This window comes from Ahaetulla prasina, chromosome 7 (genome assembly GCF_028640845.1).
Source record: "Ahaetulla prasina isolate Xishuangbanna chromosome 7, ASM2864084v1, whole genome shotgun sequence".
Classification (NCBI taxonomy): domain Eukaryota; kingdom Metazoa; phylum Chordata; class Lepidosauria; order Squamata; family Colubridae; genus Ahaetulla; species Ahaetulla prasina.
The window spans coordinates 59615908-59643224 of record NC_080545.1 but is presented as its reverse complement, the minus strand read 5'-3'; the positions used below and the strand labels follow the sequence as shown (position 1 = coordinate 59643224).

General features: G+C 36.8%; 1 protein-coding gene across 4 annotated transcripts; it reads right to left on the bottom strand.

Moving 5' to 3' along the window:
* Nucleotides 1–2962: 2962 nt before the first annotated feature.
* Nucleotides 2963–26600, bottom strand: NUDT4 (nudix hydrolase 4). 4 transcript variants are annotated; one of them, XM_058190478.1, is made up of 6 exons: nt 26005–26592; nt 21027–21206; nt 15964–16074; nt 15144–15188; nt 8990–9077; nt 2963–5761 (listed from the first exon to the last, which is right to left on the bottom strand). In XM_058190478.1, the coding sequence occupies exons 3-6, from the start codon at nt 16015–16017 to the stop codon at nt 5559–5561; spliced, it is 390 nt and encodes a 129-aa protein (XP_058046461.1). In that variant the 5' UTR covers nt 16018–16074; nt 21027–21206; nt 26005–26592; the 3' UTR covers nt 2963–5558. The 4 variants fall into 4 exon arrangements, with proteins under 4 accessions (XP_058046461.1, XP_058046460.1, XP_058046459.1 ...); XM_058190477.1 differs by lacking the exon at nt 21027–21206 and having other exon boundaries at nt 8990–9074; XM_058190476.1 differs by lacking the exon at nt 21027–21206 and having other exon boundaries at nt 26005–26591.
* Nucleotides 26601–27317: the final 717 nt, after the last annotated feature.

Below are 27317 nucleotides of genomic sequence, written 5' to 3'. Positions count from 1 at the left end.
TTTGGAGGATCAGTAAAAATTAATTTGTTAATTCCCTTGCGAAAACAAAGGTGCTGAAGGCTGGATTTCTTCGTTGATCTGGATTTATATTTCTTTTGGACTCTGCAATGACTTTTGATCCCTAAATTTGATCACTGTTAGTATTAGGGAATCATCACTTTTCTTTGCATGAATTATTTGCATACAAGGTTTTGTGAAATTGACTTCCCAATATTTGAGTTGTAACCTGCAACCTGTTTCTACATCTGAAGTCATGTTGGCTTTGGCAACAAACTGGAGGCTGGCTGTGGGTGAGGTTCAAGAATTTTGACAGCTTATTTTAGTCCCCTTTCCAGTGTCTTGCCCCTACTGGTACCTTTGGCTTAAGTCCAGAGGACTGAGATTTCAATCATACTTGAGCTTGCTGTTGTGCTTGCCTGCTTCCTGTGTTAAACAGAATTCTTAGTACCACTTGGCCTGGTGACTACCTGAATCTGAGGAAGACCACTTCCAATACTGAGATAACACAGATCTAGGTTTGTGTATGGTCAGCAGAACTGGTTTTTGTTTTGTTTTTTGTAAGGAGATTCAGCTTGCTGGAGAACGCAAGTTCTTGGCTTGGCAGGATTCTTCTATTCTTTAATGACCAGATTAGTAAAGAATTTAGAAAAAGCTCTCAATTCAGAAACAAATACTTTGAAGTTACTTAAGAATAGTAATCATTGTGGCTGCCTGTTCAGCTTGACAACTAGTCTCTTTAATAATAATAATAATAATAATAATAATAATAATAATAATAATAATAATAATAATAATAATAATAATAATAATAATAATATTTTAATTTGTATACCGCCCTTCTCCCGAAGGACTCAGGGCGGTGCACAGCCAGAATAAAATACAAAGAAAACAGTACATATAGTATTAAGAACAACCCCTTAAAAAACTTATTCGATTGGCCAAAAATTTTAAAATACAGTAACACCCTATAAAAATTTACAAAAATCTAAAACCCATAAAAGCAAATTAAAAATTTTAAAATCAAGCCAGTCCAGCTAGACGGAGTAAATAAGTTTTAAGTTTGCGGTGAAAGGTTCGAAGGTCGGATAGTTGACGAAGTCCAGGGGGAAGTTCGTTCCACAGGGTAGGAGCCCCCACAGAGAAGGCCCTCCCTCTGGGGGCCGCCAGTCGACATTGCTTGGCTGACGGCACCCTAAGGAGTCCCTCTCTGTGAGAACGCACCGGTCGCTGGGAGATAGAAGATGGCAGTAGACGGTCCCGTAAATATCCTAGTCCTAAGCCATGGAGCGCTTTGAAGGTGATCACCAATACCTTGAAGCGCACCCGGAAGACAACAGGCAGCCAGTGCAGTCTGCGCAGGATGGGTGTTACATGGGAGCTCCGAACCGCTCCCTCTATCACCCGCGCAGCTGCATTCTGGACTAACGAGTCTCCGGGTGCTCCTCAAGGGGAGCCCCATGTAGAGAGCATTGCAATAGTCCAAGCGAGAGGTCACAAGAGCATGAGTGACCGTGCATAGGGCATCCCGGTCCAGGAAGGGGCGCAACTGGCGAATCAGGTGAACCTGATAAAAAGGTCTCCTGGAGACGGTCATCAAATGGTCTTCGAAAGACAACCACCCATCCAGGAGAACGCCCAAGTTGCGCACCCTTTCCATCGGGGCCAATGACTCGCCCCCAACAGTCAGCCGCGGCTGCAGCTGACTGTACCGGGGTGCCGGCATCCACAGCCACTCCATCTTGGAGGGGTTAAGCTTGAGCCTGTTCCTCCCCATCCAGACCCGTACCACTTTGTACCACTTTGCCAGTGGTATTGATAACAATTAGAGACTATTCTGTGAGAAGCTGATTGGAGATGCTTCTGATCTACACCCCCATCCTTGCTCAGATCCTATTAGTTACTAGATGTTTCTTTCCAGAGAAAAGGTAAAAAATCAAGGGAAATCCAAATTCACCGAAATAGCTAAGTTCTCAAATAACTTGCCTTCTCTCTTTTCCTTACAAGCCCAGAGGTTGAGGGAAACATTCCTGATAACTGACCAGAGCAAATTGGGTAAGGCTGTTGCTGTTGCATAGTGATTTTAATTTGTATACTTCCTCCTGCATTTTGTGATGGGAGTGAGAAGAAGCAAACTGGATAAATACTGAAAATCCACAATGAGAGAAATCAGCAACATGAGGCAGATTTGAATGGGTCTCCCCCTTTGTGCTGATATGAGGGCGACATGTTTGTTTAAGCTCCTATGCCCTTTTGTCTGAGTGCAGATTGCCAAATGCTTCTTTTGAATCAAATTCCAAACATTGCCTCATTGCCCCTGTAGATTATTAATCAGCATAGCTCTCCAGATCAATCTTCCTCTATATTTGATCAAATTCCAAGTGCTGTAGATAGAGCCTTGGATGTTCTATAAGCAATACAGAATATTAATGTGCTTTGGTACTAGAAGCATAGATGGGTTTTTTAGCTAAAATGGCAATAACAGTGTTTTTGGTATCTGGTCTGGTAGTAAATTTTCCAACTCTGTACAAGAAAATGACAGAGATGGACACATTTTAAAGCAAGTGCAAACAACGGCATCATTCTAAAGGACAAAGCGAAAAATGTTTTCAACGTATTACATAACTACAAAGATTATTCTCCTCCTTCTAAGGGCACTTGATGAGATGAAGTGCAGGTCATGAACCCTTATTCCTCTTATAACCTGCCAATCACTGAAAAAGTGGTTACCAAGTACCTGATATTTTGCATGAATAGACCAAATTGGCTCTTCCTCTACAAAGTTGAAAATGAGAAGCACTTCCGGTAGATGAGAATTTGATTAGAACTTAATATGAATACATAGAGCCAGCCAGCTTAATTGAATCTGCTTCTGTTGTGGCAGTATATTTGTGGGTTTTAGATCTGGTGAAGCATTGCTTAATCATGACACTAAACTTTGTAAAAAGGAACAGCAGTCTTCAGGAAGTGTTTATTTTTTATTTGAGGTTTCTTTCAGATATAAAAATTCAAAATTCTTACATCAGTCTTTAAAAGATAGCCATGCTCAGCTCAAAACGTTTACAACTTGAATTGTGGTGTTTTCTCTTTGTGTATGTACACTTTCAGGAGCACATTGAACAATTGTTTCAAACATTTTAATAGCTTTGGTAGCTTGCAGTAAACATGAGATTTTAATTTTGTTTCTTGTTGCCTCGTACACTGCTTATAAGGTATGTTCCTAACTACTTGTTCTCTATAACGAACTTTTGTACATGAAAATCCAAATCAATTTCCATTCCTCTGAGAGACCAAATGCATGTCACTGAAGAGCAAGTTTTGATCTACATCCTAATTTTACAAGAATATTTCAATACTTTGACAATTTACAGAAAACCATATTCTTTTTAGTAATTATAAAAGATTTTATCTTGCAAGAGGTCTTTCCTATTATATCTGACACACCTATTGCCTTGCATATACCTGCAAATTAGTACAGTACAGCTAAGGGTTTCTTTGGATTCAGTTTAGAAGAGGTGCTTTGGAACACAAGCTGAACACTTGTCTGTCAGCCATTATTTTTCCTAAACCAATTTCAAAGCACTGCACAGCCTGCAAATTATAGAATTAAAGAATATTTAACTTTATTCAATGAACTTGTAAATTCAAGAAATTGAACGATGGATATTTCTTATCCTGTGTATCATGTTGCAAGAGAGATATCAGAAATCTGAGGAGGATGTAATTATTTTAAATTGCATAGGCTAAAAAGATCTGTACATCAGTGTAACTATGTGGCACGGCAGCCTGAAGTATTTATAAGCACTCACCTTTGATTTAGTTAGCATAAACTGTACATTTTTACATAGTATATAATGATGAAAAGCAAAATAACCATGCATTACTAATGTGCGATTTTTGTTAGCTTAGATTATATTCCAAAAATGTTGAGATGAAGCTGTTAAGAATTACAGTCTTGGCTTACTGTTCTGTTCATCATTATGATAATGTGAGACATTTTCTCACTTTTACAACCATATGGTCAAACTATTGAATAATAAATAGAAACGTGGGCCTGAACAGCCAATTTAGGATTGTACATTACTTATAACTAATCACATTCCCATTCCAGTTAACACAAGGTTTCTGTATTAAGTCTGCATTCTCATTTTGACTTTACATAGGGCTCTTTGAAACTGATTGTGCCCTATGATTCCCACCATCATCTAAGCTACTAAAATTTCAAGGTTCTTATGGTAGAACTTCATATCAATCCTCTATTACTACTATTAGGTTCTTCTTAAATGAAAGCTCACAACTGTTCTTATATTTACAGATGTTCCTTATTTAAATTCATCCATATGGCACATTATTATTTCCATCTTTCTAGAGGAAAAATTATGACACTTAAAAAAAATTGCAACAGTAAGTGGTTATTTCATAGCAGCATTACATTAGTGTATAGTCCCCACCTGTTTTAGGCATAACTGTTGTCCCTTTAACAGCTGCGTAATAAAAAAACAGAAAAATCTGAAGGTATATTAAAGAAATTTAACAATTGAAATTCCTGCTTGTTATGTCACTATTAAGACATGAAAGTCAGAGGTGGCAACCTAAATGGCTGAACAATAGTATTTACATTACATTTACTTTCCACTTTACACTTTACATCTGTTGAATTATTTACAGTGAATGTATGTTACATAGATAGAATGAGAAAAGAGAAATTTTTACAACAGAAGTGGTCGTTTACCTCAACCAAAACTCAGTCTTTACAGAAAAATGGAAATTTAGTATAGATGCTTTTTTAAAAAAATTGTGAAATTACAACTTGTTATTGTTTAGAGAAAAAACATGTACGTCTTAGTGGCAGATATGAAAACATTTCAGTGTTCTGATATGACCTTGCCCCCCTTTAGCTCCCCAAACAGTTATCTTCCAAATAATATGATTCACATAATGTATAAAAAGACTGAAAAAAGTTGGAATGGTCTCCAGTAATGAATTAAACCTGCTGGAACTGCAAAGAAAGTGAATACTAACTTTGGCAATAAGTAGCAAAAGTGAAATTTTTTTGGCATTTTGTGATATCTGCCTATTCGGCCAAAATCTTTAACAAGAGCAATATGAAGAAATGATAAAGTTAAAAGAACATCAATATGCTCTGGTTTTTCTATGAATCATTTTAAAGGAGGAAGCTTAACACTGAAGGCACTTCGTTGGTTTCATTGCCTTAACTCCTCCAACTAATTTAATTTTGATCTTGGGAAACAACAATGAATGGGATAAAGCAATATAATTATTTGAGAAAGTTTTAGAAACTGAATTAAGTCAAATGTCAAGTTTCAAATTCACTGTTTAAATTAGGTACTATATTTTAAAATGAAAAAGGACCATTTAAGGCATCTTTAAAAATCCCTGTATGGCTTTGATTTGCCAAAATACACTGCTAAAAGAGAAAAGAAGTAAGACTGAACGTAAAGTATTCATGGACTCAAGATTTTGATTACAATACACACAGCACAGGATCACTAATACATCTCCACTTGTGATGGAAGAACATGAAAAAAGTAACTCAAAATTTATCTTATAGTAGATGGTAGCCCAGAGGTTTGTGCCGAAGTAACATAGAGAGAACTATTATCAGGGTGGGAAGAAACTACAGGATTTCCATTGGTAGATGGACACCCAAGTTTCAATTTTTCCAAATACTCTGCATGTACAGGCTTGTGACACTGAAGGACCTTGATTGCATCCTCAATTTTAAACCATTCTCTCTTCCTTCCTGTGAAGATAGAAATATAGTATTTTAAGGTTCAGCTTGTTTGAAACTTCACTAATACTATACCATTTAGGTGAGATGGGTGGTATAGAAATTCATTAAGTAAACAAACTTCTGAAAGTTCCTTGATTTCATTATTTAACAATGTTACATATAAACATTCCAGAAATTTCAGATCTATTCTTAAAATACAGGCCAAGACAAGGTAACATAATCTAATACAGATAATCCTCGGCTTGCAACAATTTATTTAGTGACCAGTTTTGACATTGAAAAAAGTTTTGACTGTTTTTCACACTTAAAGATTGTTGCAACTCCCCATAATCATGATCAAAATTCATACGCTTGGCAACTGACTCATATATATGACCAATGCAGTGCCCTAGGGTTATGTGATTACTTTTTGTGATTCCTAATAAGCAAAGTCAATGGGGAAGCCAAATTCACTTAACAACTGTGTTACTAACTTAAGAACTGCAACGATTCACTTAGCTTTGCGAAGATCGTAAAATGGGGCAAAATTCATTTAAATGTGTTACGTAGCAACAGAAATTTTGGGCTCAATTGTGGTTGTAAATTGAGGACTACTTCAATGATGGCCAAAAAAAAAAAGCCTTCAAAAAATTATCAAATCTGCTTGTGAGATAGCTAGCCCTTTCCATATTCTGTAACAGGTACATATTCTATATGATTCAGGCTTCAAGATCCATAGCCATTGATCAGCCAATCCTATTTAGTCTCTTTTAAAACTTGCTGATACTCATGAAATGACTGAATTCTATATTTTAATAGTATGTTTATAATTAATTTTCCTGCATTTAGATTTAACAGATAATTAGTTCCGATATTGAGGGAAAACGTCTATTTAATGATTTTTTTATTTCTGTCTTTTGTCCTTTTATTCCCAAGTGATGTTCTGAATGGCTAATGTACTTTAATAAATTAACTAAGACAACAGTGAAAGGCAGAGCTGTTTGCCGAATGACTGGCAAACAGTATAGGTAGTCCTCAAGTTACAGCATAATGGAGCCTGCCCATTTGGGTCAGAGATTTGGCCAATGTTAAATGAAGTCCCTCAGTAACTAGCTATCCCTCTCTCCCCAGTGCCTTTGTTAAGTGTTAAACAAATGCACGGATCTTTAAGTGAAGTTAAGGGGTGGGGGAGATCCTGGGAGGCCTAGTAAAGTACAGGCCCACTTGCCTCAGGCCTCTGAAAGTCTCCACCATCCGGAGATACTCCATGCTCCACTGCCCAAGTCTTGGGGCCTTATATGCTAGCCTGCTGCATAGCCATCTTGCCAAGGAGAAATGATGGGAAACAATGCTGGACACACTTGTCTTTCCTAATTCTGCCTCTGCCCTTCCTCCTGTCAAGATGCTCTGCCTTTCTGGGGCAAAAAAAGAACCAGTTCCCTAGCCTTTGCAGCTTTATGCCCCATCAGCTGGCCACTGACAAATTCATATCCAAAAGTGTAGCTGATTACAGGTTTGTGCAACAAAATAGGGGATGTTGGGCCTTTACAAGTTTTAGTTGATTGTCTGCCTGTAAGAGACAGTATACAGTCTAGCCTTTAAGTCCTAGATGGGTTCCACAGGTGAACAGCTAAAGCTCGCAAAGACTGCATCCTCCATTTTGTTGCACAAGTCTCTAATTGGCTAAACTTTTTCAGTTCAAGGGAAAAAGTTGCAAAGATTTTTCCTTGCTTGCTTCTGTTCCTCTATTCTTCACCCTTGAGTCAAGGTAAGGTTTTTAAAAGGGATAGGAGATTGGAGAGCAGAGGCAGGGAGTTTAATTTTGCACATAATTGGTGGGGGAATGGGGGGAGAGGGGAAGAAAGATCAATAAGTGCTCCCTCCCAGCTTTTGTTTTTTGTTTTTTATTGAAGAACTGTGGCTTTCTGGGGGATGAGGAAGTTAAACCAAGGGAAAGGTTTTGAGAAGTTCATCCTGAAGCTGCAGCTTGTGCACACAGAAGTTGGCTTCCTAAAACCTTGCAAAAGGTATTCAGACTCCTACTGGCCAGCTGATGGGGCAGAAAGCTCTGAAAGCAGCTGCTATTTCTACAAGGAATTGTTGAGGTGCTGAAAATGGCAGCTGCTTCTACAAGAGAGGCAGGGGAGCACTACAGCATCCCCATGATCTGTCATAAGGGCAAAGGACGTAGAGGCACCGAAGCCCTTAACTTTGAAACAAGGTTGTAAGTAGTTTTGGATGTTGGTTGTAACTTTGAATGGTCACTAAGTAGCTTGTCTTTCTTGAGGATACCTGTGGTATTTGCTAAATCCTAACCATATGGCCAGATTCTGGTAAGAAACTCCTAGAAGAAACATATATTTTACTTATACTTTTTCTCTCTCTCTCTCTCTCTCACACTCACACACACACACACACACACACACACACAGCTGTTAAATGTATCATCATCAACAATAAAAGAAAAAGCATGAAAAAATGATAAAATCTACAAAACTCTTAAGAAAATTTGATCAGTTTGTTTCCAAGTCTTTTTCTTTGATCTTCTGTCAAAACACATGCACACTTTTCTCATTGAATTTTTCTAAACCTCTTTCAAAGTTCTATTTTTTCTGAATATTCTAGTGAATTTTTATGCTCATCTTTTGCAAGTCAGCACATGTATCTAGGTGAAATCCATTCACTACATTTGGAAAAACCCTTCAGAGTACTACATAATGCCCCTTTTAAACAACTTACTAGCATCAGGAAATTTGGTCAATTTATTGTTTGTCTATAAACCTAGACAACTTGTAAAAAAGTTTTACAAATAACGTTTTTACGCTATTTTGCTATACTTTTAAAATAATTTTTATTTAAGTATTTTTTATTTTACAATTTAAAATTTTAATATATGTAAGAAAAGCCTATAAATGTGAGAAACAAGGTTATTACTTGCAAGCTGGCAAAATCTTCATCTCTATATGAAATGTTTATGTATATCTTAGCATCTTAATGAATAAGGATCTTTAACATTTGGAGTTATAAACAGACATACTATGGAAAACTAACCATTTGGGCTTTGTATGGTTTAGGTTGCTTATTTGCAACCTTGTCAGTAACACACTTGTATACCACACACACACAAATTATGTTTATAACTTATAGTATCACAACTTGAATGAACTTTTCCTAAAAATAACATTCCTAAATATAACATTCTAAAAACACTCATTTTGTTTTAAAAAGTTAGCATATATAAGGTAGAAAAAGTCTTGCCTATATTTACTGAATCTTCCCAGTCTTCCAGAATTTCAGTCACTGTGAGAACATAAACGTAAGTCCTATGCTTCCGGTCTTGATTCTGCTTTAGTATGAAAAAAGATAACAGAAATATGTTTAATTTACATTTGCGATATCAGAGATATATTAACATTACTTACATCCTATTTTTCCATGATAAAACAATACTCAAGGTGACTGACATTCATGAATTAGCATAATTCCAAAAAGGCAACATTATTTTGAATTTGTATCAGTATAGCTACAATATGGAGCTTATAGCTGGTAGGATGCAGGTTTTGATTTTATTTATTTATTTATTTATTTAAATTTTTATACCGCCCTTCTCCCGAAGGACTCAGGGCGGTGTACAGCCAAAGATAAAAACAGCAAGTATACAAAGTTAAAATATCAATTTAAAATACCTATTCAATAGTGGCCGAATTAAAACCGTCAGATTGACCTAACCTAAAATACCCCATATAAAATTACAAAGGATTAAAAATTAAAAATTTAAAAAATCAGTCCAGTCCCGCTTGAATAAATAAGTGAGTTTTTAATTCCCGGCGAAAGGTCCGAAGGTCAGATATTTGGCACAAACCGGGGGGAAGGTCGTTCCAGAGAGTAGGTGCTCCAACAGAGAAGACCCTTCCCCTGGGGGCCGCCAGCCGACATTGCTTGGCGGACGGCACCCTGAGGAGACCCTCTCTGTGAGAGCGTACGGGTCGATGGGAGGCATAAGGTAACAGCAGGCGGTCCCGTAAGTACCCAGGCCCTAAGCCATGGAGCGCTTTGAAGGTGGTATCAAAACCTTGAAGCGCACCCGAAAGACCACAGGTAGCCAAAGCAGACTGCGCAGGAGCGGTGTTATCCGGGAGCAACGAGGAGCTCCCTCGATCACCCGCGCAGCTGCATTCTGGACTAACTGGAGTCTCCGAGTGCACTTCAGGGGTAGCCCCATGTAGAGAGCATTGCAATAATTCAGGCGGGAAGTGACGAGAGCATGAGTGACCATGCATAAGGCATCCCGGTCCAGAAAGGGACGCAACTGGCGGACCAGGCGGACCTGGTAAAAGGCTCTCCTGGAGACGGCCGCCAAATGATCTTCAAACGACAGCCGTCCATCCAGGAGAACGCCCAAGTTGCGTACCCTCTCTGTTGGGTACGCAACTGATATGATTAGGAATCGAAGTTTTCATTAGAACAGTATGAGGATGCTTGGAGTACAACTGAATTGGAGCTGAACTTGTTGTGTATTACCAAAAAGTGCCAAAGCTATGTGATGTTTTTAATTTTAATAATGAGGGGTACATGTTGCACCAGTATGATTAAACACAGGCCTAATCTATATGTACTATAGTATTTATGGACCCCTTTGATGAAAGCCATAGAAGACTGTGACTGCAAGCATGAGAAATGTTAAACAGCATGAATTAATAAATGAAAAAAAAATTAGGTAGGTTGAATGTTTATGAGACTACAAGAAATGGGAAGAAGAAGCCTGAATGATACTGACCCGTCTGTATAGAACAGAGTTGATGAGTGTACGCTGGAAAGTGATGGCATAGCTGTCCTGAATGAGAGGGTCATTGTGAGATGTTATATAGATTATCAGATGTATATACAAAAACAGAAATCCACAGGTTGGTGATAAGTTAAAGCCCAGTGAGCAGTCATAATGGAATAACAATGATTAGTTCTGTGTATCATTCTGAGGAAATTATATAATGTTCTGAGTTAATTTATAGGGTGGTGTGGACTGTTTAATTAGATGATTTAAGTGTGTGGATAAGAAGACAAAACTAAATGGGCCATTTAGAGGCCCTACAACGAAAGAGAATGAGGATTTTTGGGGTAAATGTTTGCTCAGGGAAAATTCTGAATGTGATAGACTTATTTGGAGAAAAAATAAATATGGAAAGAAATGAAAAAAAGCTAAAGTGAAAGAATGACTACTGAAAGAGAAAATGTGTCCTGTATAGAGAAAACAAATCGATAAAAATAAGAGCGATGAAATGTTAAGATACAAAGGAACTGATAAATATTGAAATGAATTTTATATACAATAGTGGCCAAAACTGTGGAAACCTTTTGGGCAAAGATTTTTGAGGTTTGATGGCTAATAGCACCACTTTTTTGGGGGGGAGTAGTACCATAAAATTATATATCAATGGAATGATAATTTAATCAAGAATTTAATGCAATAACTTTTATGAAGCATTTGCTATTAGAATAGCAATTATAAAGAAGAAAAGTGAAACGTAGAAAAAACGAGATATACAAAAATTATAAACATGTCAATTAATATTTAGTTGGGTAACCTTTAGCATGAATTACGGCCTTATACCGTCTTCCCATGGAGTGAACCAAGTCTTTTAGTTTTGCGGCTATTATAAGTGAAACTAAGATTGAATGATTGCTTCTATTAATTGGGGTTTATTGCTGGGTTGCTTCTGACTAAAAAGTTTCTTTAGTCGGCTCCATAGATTTTCAATTGGGTTAAGGTCTGGGCTATTCCCAGGCCATTCCAGCAGTGGAATATGATTATCTTGAAACCACTTTTTCCACACAGCAGCAACATGACATGGAGCTGAATCCTGTTGAAATATAAATGCTTCATTGTCTTGGAAAAGATCATGTGCAGAAGGCTTCAGTTTGGGCTCAAGTATTTCATTAATGTATTTTTGGGCATTTACATTCCCATTAATTACACAAATTCTGCCCACACCTTTTGATGTCATACAACCCTAGATCATAATACTGACTAGGTGTTTCATGGTACATGTAATGCAATCAGGATGCAAATCTTCTCCAATTCTTCTTATGTATTTATGCCTTCACTACCAAACAGGGAGATCTTGGTCTCATCACTCCAAATAACACTGTTCCATTGTTTCTCTGTCCAGGTAACATGGGCCCAGTTTAGTCTTTCCAAGCTTTGTTTGAGAGATAAAAGTGGCTTTTTTTGTGGAATTCTAGATTTTAGGTCAAATTCCTGCAGTCTGCACCTAACAGTCCTTGCACTCAACTTCACATTGCATTGCGCCATTTCATCTTGTATACACCCAGATGATTTTCTTCTGTCACATAGGCACAGTCTCTTAATTCTTCTATCATCACTTGCTGTTGTGCACCTTTTCCTGCCTTTACCAGTGTGGTTTTGTAGTGACTGAGTCTCCTTATACCTCTTCAAAAACTTAGAAATGCCACATTTGGTTAAGTTTCCACCAATTTTTCTTCTAATTTCTTTATAACTGTAGCCTTGTTCACTTAATAATACTATTTTACATCGCTTTCTGGGCGACCAGTCAACTCTTTGCACCATTACTTTAATTTTATTACATTTTACAAGCTCACTAAATGAAAGAACACAAAAAAACCCAACCAACTTGATAGCGATCACATAACACACTGACAAATGTCCTCCTCTCAGCTTCAATACATGACATCAATAACTGAATCCTACTGTGATCTGATTGGCTCATTGCCAAAACAAGATGACATCTGATTCGCTCTCTAAACACACATGCTCATTGGCTACAATCAGATGAAGGAAAGTTACCTGATATTTACATAAGCAAGTTGTGCTTCCTTTTTCTAGTTATTTGGCTATACCTTTTCATAGAATACAGATAATTGAACAAACTTTGTTGCTTTATATTCTTGATTAAATTATTTTTCCACTGATATATAATTTTATGGTACTACTCCAAAAAAAGTGGTGTTATTAGCCATCAAACCTCAAAAATATACTTTTCCCAAAAGGTTTCCACCATTTTGGCCACAACTGTATATAGGAAATGGTAGTGATAATGGAATGGGAATAAAAGCTGTAAATGTTAATGTTCAGAAAATGATTATGAAAAGTATGTCAAACATTGTGAGAATGTCTAAATATTGTAGGTTGCAAATATAGTGTAATATAAAAAAATTAAAATATGTATGCTTTTTGCTTATAGAATAGCTATGTTACTTGTTTATGAGGTTGTGAAAAATACACCTATGCCTCATAATTGTATAATGAAAAAGAATTCTTCCAAAAAGAAAAGTAACAAATAAAACTACAGTAAATTTAGTTTGTCAAGTGTGCCTCACAGAATTCTGGCTAAAAGGGTAAAAGAGGGGAGAATAAACAAAATTGGACCAGAGTACTGAAACTTTATATTAGGCGTATGATGTACATTCATATATTTGTTCTTGAAAAGGTAACAGGAACTGTACAAACATTAGGATATAATAAAATAAATAGGCATAGCAGGGAGTAAAACATGGATGTGTGATGAGAACTTGACACTTTAATAAATCAATAAAATGTTTGTGATGTTAGAACTGTATTGATTGGAGACATGAATACAGCATTTAACATAAATGTTAGTAGAAAGGTATTGAATATTATGGGATTTGATACAAGGAATGAATATTTGTCAAAATAATAGAATAGAATAGAATTTTTTATTGGCAGTAGCAAAACTGGTGTATATAATAGGATATTTTTGTCCACTTTGTTATTGGGAAGTGAAAACTGAGTGTAGCTAAAGAAACATAAAAGTTGAATACTATGAAAATGAAATACTTAAGCAATATGTATAGTAACAAGGAAAATATAGGGTCAAAAATGAGAAGATGCAAAATCAATGCTCTGAATATAAAAGTGTGTGAGACCAGAATGAAAGAAATATGATTTACAACCATAATTGAACCCAAATTTCTGCCAAATTTAAGTGAATTTAATTTAAATTTAAATTTAGTTAAGTGAATTTTACCCCATTTTACCCCATTTCTTTGCCACAATTGTTAAGTTAATCACTGCAGTTGATAAGTTAGTAGCCCGGTAGTTAAGTGCATCTGTCTTCCCCATAGCCAAGCACCTGAATTTTGATCACATGATCATGAGGATGCAGCAAAGGTCATAGTTTGAGAAATAGTCATCTCACATTTTTCAGTGCCATTGTGAGTTTGAATGGTCACTAAAGGGACTGTTGTAAGTCGAGGACTTCTTGTAGTTTGATCATACAGATGGAATGTTTGAGAAGTGAAGGCCAAAGAAATCTATAACCAAGGGTGAAGGAATTGAGAAGAAGGGGACTGAGAAAGTCATGGTTGTATGGAGTTAATGAGATCTTCAGAAAAGAACTCAGATGTTTAAAGAACAAAAAATAAGTGTATAAAACATTGTATGGGTATAGAAACAAAAATAATTTGTAAAGATAAAAACATCTGGAGAGATGAATGATATAAGCGCAATCTAGATTTAATTATTATCCTTTTCTTTTATATCTGATCTTCCATTTATTTGGCTTACTATGTCTTCCTCCACATCTGCCCTTTGCATAATACTGTTCACCCCAATCCCAAAGGTAATAAAGTGATGAAAATGTACATACAGTATGTATAACAAAATATAATCAATAAAATTGGTATTAATGGTTAACAGTAATTATAGAAACAGGTAACAAACTAGAAAAAAGCAAAATGTATAAATATTATAAAAATCTAGAATGAATCTGCAAAATTAGAAATAATATTAGTTTTGCTTGTATGTTTGGAAACAGAAATATAAATGCTACAAATATGGTTCTGCTTTATCTACTGGATTTTATTGAATTTGCCAAGTGATTAATGGGATTTAACAGAACATGCTATGTCCAGGAATTGGACAAAAGTTAATTATCTCTGTTGTATAAGCTTTTCACAGCAAAGTTATTCAAAAATCCCTTTCCATGAAGATTTAAAGCAACTATATTCTGCTTTGAAAAATGTCCTCTTTTGTGCATGTGTGTCTATACCAGATGTGTCCACTGAGACTGCCAGCAAAGCAGCCATGGATGCATAGAAGCACAGACAACCTTGGACTGCTGTGCAAGTTTTCTAATAGCTATGTCTACTTCATCCAAAGTAGTAATGATTTCAGCCTGAATGAATTTCAAAAATAACATAATTGAAAACTGGAAAAGGTAATATCCCATAGAATAAATATCTTCTCACTTTTGTATTATAATATTGTTCCATTGCTAAATCTGATTAAGACGTCCAACAACTTACATTATCAATTCTTCACTCAAGTAATTTTAGATGTTTCCTTCTGCCCCAAGAAGTACAACTACACATTACTTTTTTAGAATATATTCCCAATTTTTTTAAAAAGGCTCACCTCAAATATTCCCAACAATCTGCCAAGTTTTCCTTTTACTCCAGCCTGCAAGAAATGAAACAAGACTTTTTAGAACAAAAATATTTATAGACAATCCTTGTATTCCTACAATATAATTTCTAAGAGGGTTGTAATTTTGGGGAGGAAAACCACCCCATTTTGCAGTTCTAGCAGTTAGGTTCAGTTCAATTACAATTTTTCACAGTTTCAGTCACAAATTGACTTCCGTGGACCTTACATCATACTTAAGTGGTCAGTAGAGGAGGTATACACTTATGCACGTTCCTGTCATTGTATTTTTATTCTTTTATTCTTGTTCTCATTTTTGTTTGACAAATTTTAATAAAAATAAATAAATAAATTTAGGCATAGAACTTTCCAACAAAGGTTCCTAGTTAGTTATTTTCATAAGATTTACATGCAAGGAAAATGTAAATAATAAGGCAGATGAAAGTTTGAGAAATGTAGCACACTTAACTAGTAACCAGTTTTGTTCTTCAAGAAAATACTCGATAAGAATCTTATTCTTAAGAACATCATTTTGATTTCTACATCTTGCAAAATCCACTGTCACTATCATAAAAGAATATTATACATTTAGTAGCACAGTAGTATTTTCATTCAGATGAGTCTAGCATGTAACCCATTTTAGCACACTTATGGGCTGAAAAAGGAATATAAGAATGATTCTCTCTAGATTATGATGTTGTGAAGTATGAGTCATGTCTACCTTATATACCAGAAGGAATGAATTAGTAGTAAAGATTCTGAAAAAAAGAGCCACAAATTATTTCAAATTGAGAACTTTGAATCGTTTTACCTCTTCATAGACTTCTCTGACAGCAGCACCACCTGGTTCTTCTTCAGGTTCCATTCCTCCACCTGGAACAATCCACTGATCTGGGTACCGGCTACTGCTTACTAATAGCACCTATGAATAAAATCACTGTAATTAATATATTTATGTCACCTTTTTCTTAAGAGACCAAGTAGCATGCAATAAATAATACTGTCAGAAAATAATAAAGCAAAGAAAGTAATTTAAAGGCCAAGCTAAAGAGACATGTTTCGATACTTCTTGAAAAAAAACCTAGCAAAAACTAATTGTAACTCCTTATATCCCACTTTAGAAACAATGATGAAGAAATTCCCCCACTTGGCAATAAGTAAGTCTTGCAATGATAGCCTCCTCAAACAGAGTAGAGTGTATCTTAATAATGAGATAGGCAGTCCCTTTGGTAGTCAGGTATAATTTTCAACATCTGAAGGCTTTAATGGTTACAACCAACAATTTGAATTAAGCCTAACATTCTCATTGTCAAATTAGAACATTTTTATTAGAAGATACTAGAAAATGAGACAACATATGAACTTCTGCTGCTTTGAAACTTAAATGCTAGAATGGAGCTTGGATAGTTTTTAACCTTTTGCAGCTCTTCCATTCAAATTTCTGATCCTAAAGCAAGCCCACAAATGTGCCCAAAAAACAAGACAAAACCCCAGAACGTTTGATTATAAATCCTGGTTTCTTAAACAGTTTTTTCCTTGAGAGCTAGAAAATTGAAGGAACATTAGAGCTCAGTTGTCCAGAGCAAAAGTAATCATGCTGTAAATTAGCCAAGTTATTGAAAATTACACCAGATTAATTTAGTACGGGATATCTTGAACTAGTTTGCCTAGACTCCTTTACTATACACTCTGATCTCATATTTCACACCACCTTGTTAGACTCAGGTCTTCAATCTATGGGCTGGACTTGACTATTTCTTGTGGACTGAATATCATCATGGTCATGAACATTCTTGTCACTGACCACCTTAAAAAATTACCGTATATACTCGAATATAAGCCGATCCGAGTATAAGCTGAGGTCCCCAATTTTACCCCAAAAAACTGGGGTAAACTGGGGACTCGAGTATAAGCCGAGGGAGGGAAATGAGGCAGCTACCGGTCAGGGAAAGCCTCCCTCCCTCAGCCGAGAAGGCTGGCGGCTCCCCGCCCGCCTCTCACTGCACTGGCAGGGCTTCCCAGCTAATGCAAAAGCCACAAGTTTGCACCATCCGTATAATGTGAAAAAAGAAAAACAAACTCGAGTATAGCCGATATTTCTATATAAGGACGTTTTTCAGCACAAAAAACGTGCTGAAAAACTCGGCTTATACTCGAGTATATACGGTATTTGGTTCATTCTGAACCTATGGAACTAGACAGAAAATCAGTACAAATATTCAATTAGGGATATGCTGTGTTTTGTAATGAAGCTTTAAATCATACTTCAATTTGGGCAGGGTCTGTACAACCTAATGAAGACTTCTTTAAAAATAACTTGTATTCTTTCCTGGGCTTGCACAGTAGAGCATCTCCCTCTCATACAATTTGAGTTAAGGAAGTGCCAATAGGGTATGATAAAGTGCCTTGGAATAGGCAGAAGTATGCTGTTAGCACTCCTTAACTCATATTCATATTTTTATAAGCTTAAGTAGCTACACTGCATAAGCCAAGAAAAAAGGGTAGTTTCTTTAAAGAGACAATTGACAGGTATAATATGGACACTTAAGCCTTTCTTGCTTTTAATACAAAGAGGAGCATACTCCTCTTTTCACTACAAGTAAGATTTTGATATCAGTCAATGTTAGTCTAACTGTGAGATTATGCAATTATGTAAACTTTGGATGTTTAAAAGTAGCATTTCATATAAGTGCACCGCAATAAGCACACTATAAGCTTGTATATTTATTTCCAACTCTAATTCATTAAATATAACTAAACAGATACATTTCTTGGTATTATTCCCATTTAAATTAGGGAACAGTATCATAGTTCCTAAACTATGAATTATGAATTCAGATTTTTAAAAACTCAAATATGATGTTTTCCAAAACAAAACAAAGTCCTATACTCAAGCAAGAGTTAGAATGATATATCCTAGTATTTGGGGGTTACTTCACTATATACTGCTTTCCAATATTTTCATTATTCACACCAGTGGTGGATTGCTACCAGTTTGCCCTGGATCGGGCAGAAGCGTCATGCACACACAGGAGCAACGTGTGCGCACAAGCAAACCGGTTGCAACCTAAATTGAAGCCCACTATTGATTCACACTACAAAGTGTGAAATAAACACAGCAAAGAAGTGATCAGTTCTTACAGAGAAATCTATGGAGCACTATTGAGCAGTGTCAGTTGTCCCTTAACTCCACTTTGTGAACATAAGTAGTAAAACTATTGTTAATACAGCATTCCAAACTTACATTGTATAGTCTGCAGGGATATCAAAGCTAGTGAATCAAAAGTTCTAAAATTACTAAATCCTACTCATCCAATTCCCAAGAACTAAGGGAAACATATCTGTGTTAATTTCAAATATCAGAGGAAATCCTAAGCAATGGGTTCTCTATCACTGGAGATTTTCAAACAAAGGGCATATGTATTGAAGATCTATGCCTTGGTCAGAAAGCTGGATTAGAATGTTCCTTGTAATTCCATGATTCTAAATTTGCATTTTATATGCAATTAAAGCAAGTCACCAACTGCTCCAGCTTCTCTTTAATATTAGGGTCATGGGGCTGCTACACAGTGTAGAAAAGCATTAACAATCCATCCACACAGCTGTAAGAAGGGCAGAGGGTAAATTTTCTTCACTGTACTTACAACCAAGAGGATGATTCTATCTTTAGAAAGAAAGCTGTGGTCAGATGATCATAATTTATTAAATCAGGAAAATGTTTCTAAACCTGATGTTTTAAATTTAAAATCTGATGGTGAGTTTTTGTAAGATCAAAGCAGCATAAAATAATATCTAGACAAAAGAACACATAATTTTAAATTAACAGACCTATAAAGAAATATAAACTCTAAGAATTCAATTATTTACATGTTTACACAGGATATCAAGCCACAGAAAATTCATTATTCCAAATGTACTCTCTTGCCTATGTCAATTTGACTCTTTCCTAATGTACCAGGACATATGTCTAAATTCTCTAACCACATTGATAGAGAATTCTAGGAATTGCCACTTCAATAATTTCATGATACTAGGCTGTAGAAAATTGGTTTGCACCATTAATAATATCTTTTCTGCCAAATTGTAAGTTCCTTCTTCTCACAAGTTACTATTCTTATATTATATTCTCTTAACAACACTAACCCACCTTAACAACAAATTGTATTCATGCAAAATATTTAAACTATTATTAGATACATCTTGCATAAGACCAATGGGAAATAAAGGTATCAAGTATCAACTAATGTAAATGAATTCAACCATGTACTGTACATGGTTTGTACTGGATTTTTTTTTAAATCAATGTATGATTTATTTTCTGTTTCTTCTCAAATAGCAGCACAAATTAAACATTTTTCCTAGTAAAATGAAGTAGCTTTTAGAAAGATACTGAGCATGATTTTAGAATAAATTGGTTAATTTGTTCACAGTATATTTTCTTCATGTTTATAAATTTTAGTGTTTATGAAGGGCACTCATCACATTTAGATACTGTGATCACAGTCAGGTACTTTACAGTTTTTAGACTTCTACTGTCCTATTTCTTCAATTTTAGACACATTATGTTCTCCCATCCAACAGCATTTTTATAGTTATATCCAAAAACATGTATTTTCATCATATGAAACTTTTTTTTTCAAATGAAGGAAAACATGTTTTTGTATTCATATGAGTGACCACCAACAATAATGAATCTGATTATTTTTCCGGATGAAATAATCCAGTTTAATGAAAATGTTTCATTCAGCATTTATATTGTTCAGCCTGTGATCAGAGATCCCAATTACTAATACAAGGAAGGATTCATTGTTTGGCTTGCCTGAAGCTTGAAAGTACAAGTTTGTACTATTATATAAGATTCAAATCCATGAACTATCAAAACATGGCACTTTCAGTAACTGCCTGTAGTGTAATGGAAAAATGTAAGCAGTGAAAGAAATTATTTTTATTAAGATTTTTATATAAACGTAATTTGCACTCCTATAGTCAAAATCAGTTTCAAAACATAAGTAGCCTTAAAGTCAAAACATTAATTTATCATGAAATTCTTATAAAATAAGAACTGAAAGGAACCTTTTAAACCACTGAGACTTTTTTCTGCTCAGTGCAGAAACCCAATTTAAAGCATATACAATAAATGGCTATCCAGCTTCCCTTGAACTAATATAGGAGAATTCCTCTTTCTTTGAGAACTGGTTCTATTTCTCTCTTTCTTTGAGAACTGGTTCTATTTCTGAACTGAACTGAGCTGTTTTATTGTGAAGAAAAAGCATCGATAAGGTACCCTATTACATATCTTGGCTTGTATTCACTTGAATATACTGTTGAAGTTTTCTTTTCTCAGGAAAAAATGTACTCCATTTTCATAGTCTTTCCTTGTAAAATAGTATTACCAGGCCTTTATTATTCATGTTTTCCTTTCTTTCCTGAATTTATTCCAGTTTTTAAAAATATTTCTTAAAATGAATATTCAGAACACCCCAGGTAGGGTTTGGCTAATGCAAACATGCTATAATGATAACTACCTGTAATATGGAATATAATTATCTTGTTATGCCAAATAGGACAGGAGGTTTTTTGCTTAGAATTATACTTTTAATCAAAATAGTTTGAATACAGTGTATTTATATGTCTTTAAAAAGATGCTTTGGCTATCTAAGAACTACATAAAACTGGGTGTGTTAAAACTACAAGCAAAAGTGGCATTTGAATTGATTCCACATGTATGTAGGATTAATTCTATTTGAATGAATATCTTGGAACACATTTAAGCAAATTGATGGTTACTTATAATCTTTTTTATAATCTTCATATTTAAATGTCTGGTTGGGAACAAAGCACAGTGTGCATATGTAATATTAAAAAGTTACTCACAGTCCCACTGGAGTCAAGTCTAATGAAAACTTTTGTCAAAATTTTACTCCTCAGCAAACTAAAGATTCTTCTAAGAGCGAATAATCACCACAACCCTGGATTCAAGTCACTCATTTGTTGCTCTTCCACAGCAAATTATTTGCACACTACTTTTCAAAGTTTGAGGGAGAAATCACAGCACTGTAAAACACAAAAGAAGCTATGTTCAGTCCACAGTACTGGACATGCTATCTCTGTGGGAAAGGGAAATGTCTAAGCATTCAATTTTTTTGTTCTCAAACATTTTTCATTTGAAATATTATCTTTTCTCATCATGCTCCCATGTTATAATAGATTAGACATGAAGCAAATATTACAGACTAGAATCACATGCTATGAATAAACCATAATGTGGTATCTTTGTGTTTTTGTGCAATGCATGAACTTCTATGAGAACATATACTATCTTTAGATTCTGAAATGAATGCAATATTAAACAAGCTTATTTCAATTAACTCTAGAAATCCAAAACAAAGTTTTAGCATTCCACAGAATCTGATAAAAATGGTTCCTTTGGCTATAGGGCTATATAGCACAACCTCCAAACATAATATATGAGGGCTATATAGTACAGGCTATACAGTACAACCTCCAAACATAATATTCTCATTTTATTATTACTGATCATCTAAATCCTTTATAGGATTTATACATATCAAAGTAAAGATGAAAAAAAATAATCTACACATTTGCAGCCTAGACAAAATAACCATAGTCAATCCACGTTTTTAAGCCCACAACTATTGCAACTATTTCCAGTTCCATGCATCAACTACTAAAGTATTTCTTATTTCAACCCAAGCATGAAAGGCACAGGAAAACAATGTGGCTTAGCATAGTATTATGTTATTACTTGGCAAAATCACATTGAAACAAAAAGATGCCCATGTATTAGGAGAAAAATGACAACATTCCAGATAGGTCAGACAAAGCTCAGGTATATTGATAAATCAATCCAGAGTGTTCACAAGAGGCAAGGTTTTTTTCCACTGTTACAGAAACTCATACCATTTCATGAAAAGAATTATAATTTAATCTAAACGATATCAAAGTATCATAAAATAAGCTGATTTGTCATAACATGGTTTCTAGCCATAAAAGTTAAATTTAAAATGTAAGAAGTGCATCTCTATACAAAGATATCCTACAATATGGATAAGGGCAATACAACAGGGATTTTCATATTGTGAGAAAGCACACTTGTCAACAAGAATACCCTTACTATATAAAATACCAGTATATATTTCAATCCTGTTGGGAGATTCAGAAATAATCCTCTACATCAGGGGTCTCCAACCTTAGCAACTTTAAGACTTGTGGACTTCAACTTCAAGTCAAAGTCAAAGTTGCCAAGGTTGGAGACCCCTGTTTTATATTACTGGGAAGTTCTGCAGAAGTTAAATGAAAACCACAAGGAGTTTCTTACAACAAACAGGCATAATACTGTCATGCTACAACTGCTATTTAGAAAATCAAAATGAAACAGTTACTTAAAAAGGATTCAAATTTTTGTAATTTGTCTTTTATAACAAAGCAGTTTGATTTATATTTTTTAGCACCTATAATTTTTTTGTTTTCATTATGACTATTTAGACTTATTTTGCAGAAATGAAAAAGGAAAACACAAGATTTGGCATGAATTTAATAATCAGTTTTATGAAGCTTTCTGACATAGAACATCCTTTTAAAAAGGGAAGTGAATTGCTTAAGAATTACTAAACTTATTCTAGTGTTAACATTAGACATTAGATTTTTTGCTACATTCCTGAAAATAGAATAGAATATTTCCTTATCCCCAGATCTTTATCTTTACTAAATACTTGGTCCCTTGTTTCTTTCTCTAAATTTTATGAAGTCAGTCTGCCAAAATACTCAGAAAAGTAAAACTAGTTAGTGGTAAGGTATGCCTTATAGTTATGGTGTTTTTTTCCCTTGAAAGTAAATTGTTGAAGCTTATACACCAAACTTGCTGAGTAGTTCACTTTTAATACAGCAGCAGCTCCCTCTACAGTTTTAAGATTGTGAAGCTTAACTGTGCAAGTTCATATTGTCAAGACAATACAGGTATGCTAGATTCTATTATCTACTATTTTAGTCCTATCTTCTTCAATGGCTCCACAGATGAACTCTATCCATCAACTTTTTGTGGGTTTCATGGACATACCTACAAATGAAATACAAGTAGCTGCAGCCATTCTTAATTTTTAGGTTGTAGGAATATTTTGATGCAAGTTCCACTCATTCTTGGGGGGGGGGGGAAGGATAATGCTGACATTTTGTGATGTAGCATGTTCAATTGAATAGGTAGTACAGCCACACTGCAGACTAAATTACACAAGATTTTAATTAAGAACATATTGAGTTCCTTAGGCAACCCAATAAAATATTTTTATAAGAAGGCCTGTGTCTATTATTTTTGGATGGCAGAGTTCTAAATATTCAAAATATAATATGAAAAGGATTTCATGATCATCTTCAGTAGATGGTTTGGTAAAATATCAAAAAAATCTAATGTACCCAAGTCTCTTTTAGATTCAAGACTCCAGCAATAATTGTTTATGTAAATATATCTCTAAATAAGCAATCCCCACGGCCATTTCACAAATAGTGCAACTGAATTTCTTCAATGTATTGTAAATGTAAATTTTAAAATCTACTTTTTAATAAAAGCTATATTAGTATGTTAGGAAATATATTCAAATGGTCCTGAATAGATACATTATAACTACCATCACTAACATTAACATGCTATAAGATTGGTGGAGGAAAAACATACAAGAAAAGCTATATACCTATAGTCATAATTTAAATTCTTGCTATTTTGTGCAACTAAAGTCTAGTAATATAAAGTTTTTCATCAGTAAGATATAATAGTACTGGAGGGCTAAGAAAGTGCATTATATGCTGACTCTGTAAATCGCTTAGAGATGGCTGTAAAGCACTGTGAAGCGGTATATAAGTCTAAGTGCTACTGTTATTATGAAATTATAGTAAGTTGATATAATTAAAGTTGATACAATTAGTCCTGCTTTTGTAGATTTTCTTATAGCTTATATAAAAATACTATGTGACTGCTATATTATACAGAAATAGTATCTCTTTTCTTCCCTCAACTTAAAATTTCAACTAACACTTGCTACTATGATGTAGAGAAAATATTTATTCATGTGCTGTAAAGAAATAGCAGACTCAAAATGTTGCTAGACAATTATCTGAAATTGTTTCTTATACGTAGCTTAGATTTAAAAAGGGACACACAATATACCAGCTTGTATTTAAATGTATCCTCAGTAGATCTTTATGTCACTTTGAATAAACCCGAGAAGTGATGGCTAAAAGTTATAATGGGAGGAGCTGAATTTTTAAAATATACATTCACTTCAAAAAACAAGAATTCAACTATTAATCAAATATTGAGATTTTAGGGATTTTAAAAAAGTTCCTTCAGTTATTAATTCCAACAATACCTTGTTTATGTCAGTGATGGTAGTAGTTCTTTGGAACTACTAAAACCTTTTTAGTGGTTTGATATATTAGCAAGAATCGTTACCACCTCTGGAATGGAAAAAATCCTGACATCCAGTAGATTATATCAAAGTGACATGGAAAAACCTGACTTTTTGGAGCCATCTAATGGTCATCCATATTTCTGCAACCAGTTATGGTATATCAAACGAGTAGTCAAAACAATTTTGCGCATGTTTGTACTTTTGAAGCAAAATACAGCTTTTCAAAGTGCAGTAAAATTACACAGCATTATGCATTTTTCTTTTTCAACTAGTACTTATGTATATATGAAAACAGATCTATCCATAGATTTTAACCCAGATACTTATTTACGCACTTCATATATGTAATCATGCTTCAAATCAATTTCTTATCTTTGAACTACCTGGTTTAATTTTTCTAGGATACAGTGGGATTCTTGATGCTCTTTGAGCTTTGGTTGCTTGCTTGCAGATTGGTATTGATGTTACCTAACTGGGTAATGAAAAATGTGCGAGCAAAGGAGCAACCAAATTCAGAGATCACCAAGATCTCCACAGAGTTACACTTATTTTCTTCCATTGGAAATAGAAAATCTTTGCTCAGGTAATTACAGGTTTTATACCGCCATTCGGAACACATCACACAACGTCAAAAAACGGGGCAGGGAAATCGCCAGGAGCAAATTTCATAGATTACGGTTGCATAAATAGGAACTACCGCCGCCTACCTGTCTGCTTGAGAAGTCAGGGGAGGAGGAAAGGGGGCCTTTCTGCAAAAAAACCGGCGGTGGCCGGTCAGTCTCGAAAGCAACTTGATCGGCCGACTCTAAAGAGGTCGCTGAACTCGGCCCTTGCCGTTTTCGGAGACAGCCAGATCAGGCCGGCTAGCAACAGTGCTGAAAGCACATTGGTTCTGACCTCACCCACGGGGAGGGGGGGAGTTAACCTGCAGCAATCGCTCACACACGTGGACCCTTCGCACAGCTCTCCCCTCCCCAGCCCTCGCTGCAGCTTCTCCCCCCACCCCCGGGTCCCCTAGCAAGCGCTGCCCGCGGAGAGCTGCTTCTGCCTACGCCCACCCACCGGCAGCCCCTGCGCTCCAACAGCCGCGGCTTGGGTTGTTGGTCTCGGAAAGGGTCCTTTCGCAGGCAACCACATCTTGGCTCCCCGTCAGCCACGCCGGCGAAGGAGCCGGGCAGGGACAGACGGGGCTCGCAAGGGGGCGACAAGGCAAAGCCTTCCGGCAGACACCCGCACACAAAGGAGCCGAATGGACCGATGGCCGGAGGCGAAAGGAGGGAAGGAAGGAAAGGGCGAGCGGGTCTGGGCGCGGCAGCCCCGACTGAGGAAGAGAGAGCCGCGGGAGGGCGGGCAGGCGGTATCCCCGACTTCTTTCGTCCTCCTCCAGGCCACCCGCCATACGCCGCAGCCTTCCAGAGCCCAGCTCTCACCTCATCCTCCCTCTCGCTGCGGAAGCACAAGCATGCCGCCCGCTTCTTGAAACCCTCCCGGTCGTAGGTCCGCGTCTGGTTTGGCTTGAATTTCATCATAGAGGCAGGAACGCCGCCGCCGCTGCCGCCGCCTACTCCAGCCCCCGGCACGCCCGCCCGTGTGGGAGGGAAGCGAACGACGAGTGAGGCCCCGGTGGGTCCCCTTCTCTCTTCGGTCCAACCCGAGGACCCCGATGGGGCGAGAGAAGCCTTTTTCCTCGTCAGGGGGGAAGCGAAGGGAGCGCTCCTCAGGGGGACCGAGCGCCGCGCACAGCTGTGGCAGTGGAGCTGGCGACACCGCGGCCACTCAGGAACCCACGCCGCGCCATGGAGCCCCGCCGTCTGTTGCCTCCACTGGCTGCCTCGGTCTCTCCTCAAGCACTGCGGCTGCGACCCGGCCCGAGCGCTCCCCTCCGGCCGCAGCTCCTCCCGCTTCACTCAGTCCCTGTCCTTCATCCGGTCCCCAGAAAGCGCCGCTTCTGCGGCGCTGTATCCACTATTTAACTGTAACGCGCATTCCTCCACCCGCCCGCAACCTCCCGGCCTCTCGGACTCAATGCGCAGGCGCCGGCCCCGCCTCTGATGGGCGACACGAGGGAGGAAAGGGGCTGGATTGAGGTTGAATTAATTCAGGGAAGCTGAGGGAGGCGGGGAGGGGGCCGGGGAAAGGGCGTGGCTAACAGCCATCGCCCACCTGCTCTTGCTCGGCCGGCCTCAGGCGTCTTATTGTCGTTTGGCTGCGAAAGAGCGAGAACGATGCGAGTGAATAGAGGGCGTGGCTTTGTGGAAAGGGGGCCGATACCGCTCCTTTCTCTCCGATTCCTTTCTCTCCGATTCCGAAAAGCGCTTTGGGCGCCGTTGCACTTTAAAGATCCATTATCCCGTCCGCCAGGGCTGCTGCTGTTCAGGGTGGAAAAAATCGATATGGATAGCGCTACTGCGCCCGGAGCTAGATTAGGCAATGCTGTATAAAACAATTTATTTCGTAATCTTAATGGGCGCCGTGGTTTCATCGCGCCTAATTCTCTGCCGCGTAAAAAGGTGAATGAATAGGAAGAAGTTGCTCTCTGCCAAAGCTTCCCCCCCTTTAATTCCTGGGCTCATCTTTCCTTGGCTATATTTGCACAGCGTGTGTACCCCTGATGGTTTACTGAAATAACCCCGTTGCCTGGATTTGTACAACACACCAACCAATCGTATTTAAACCAACCTCATTTACGCAAACCGAACTCTGCGTATGCTCAATGCTGCAAATTTACCCACAAGTTGTGAAA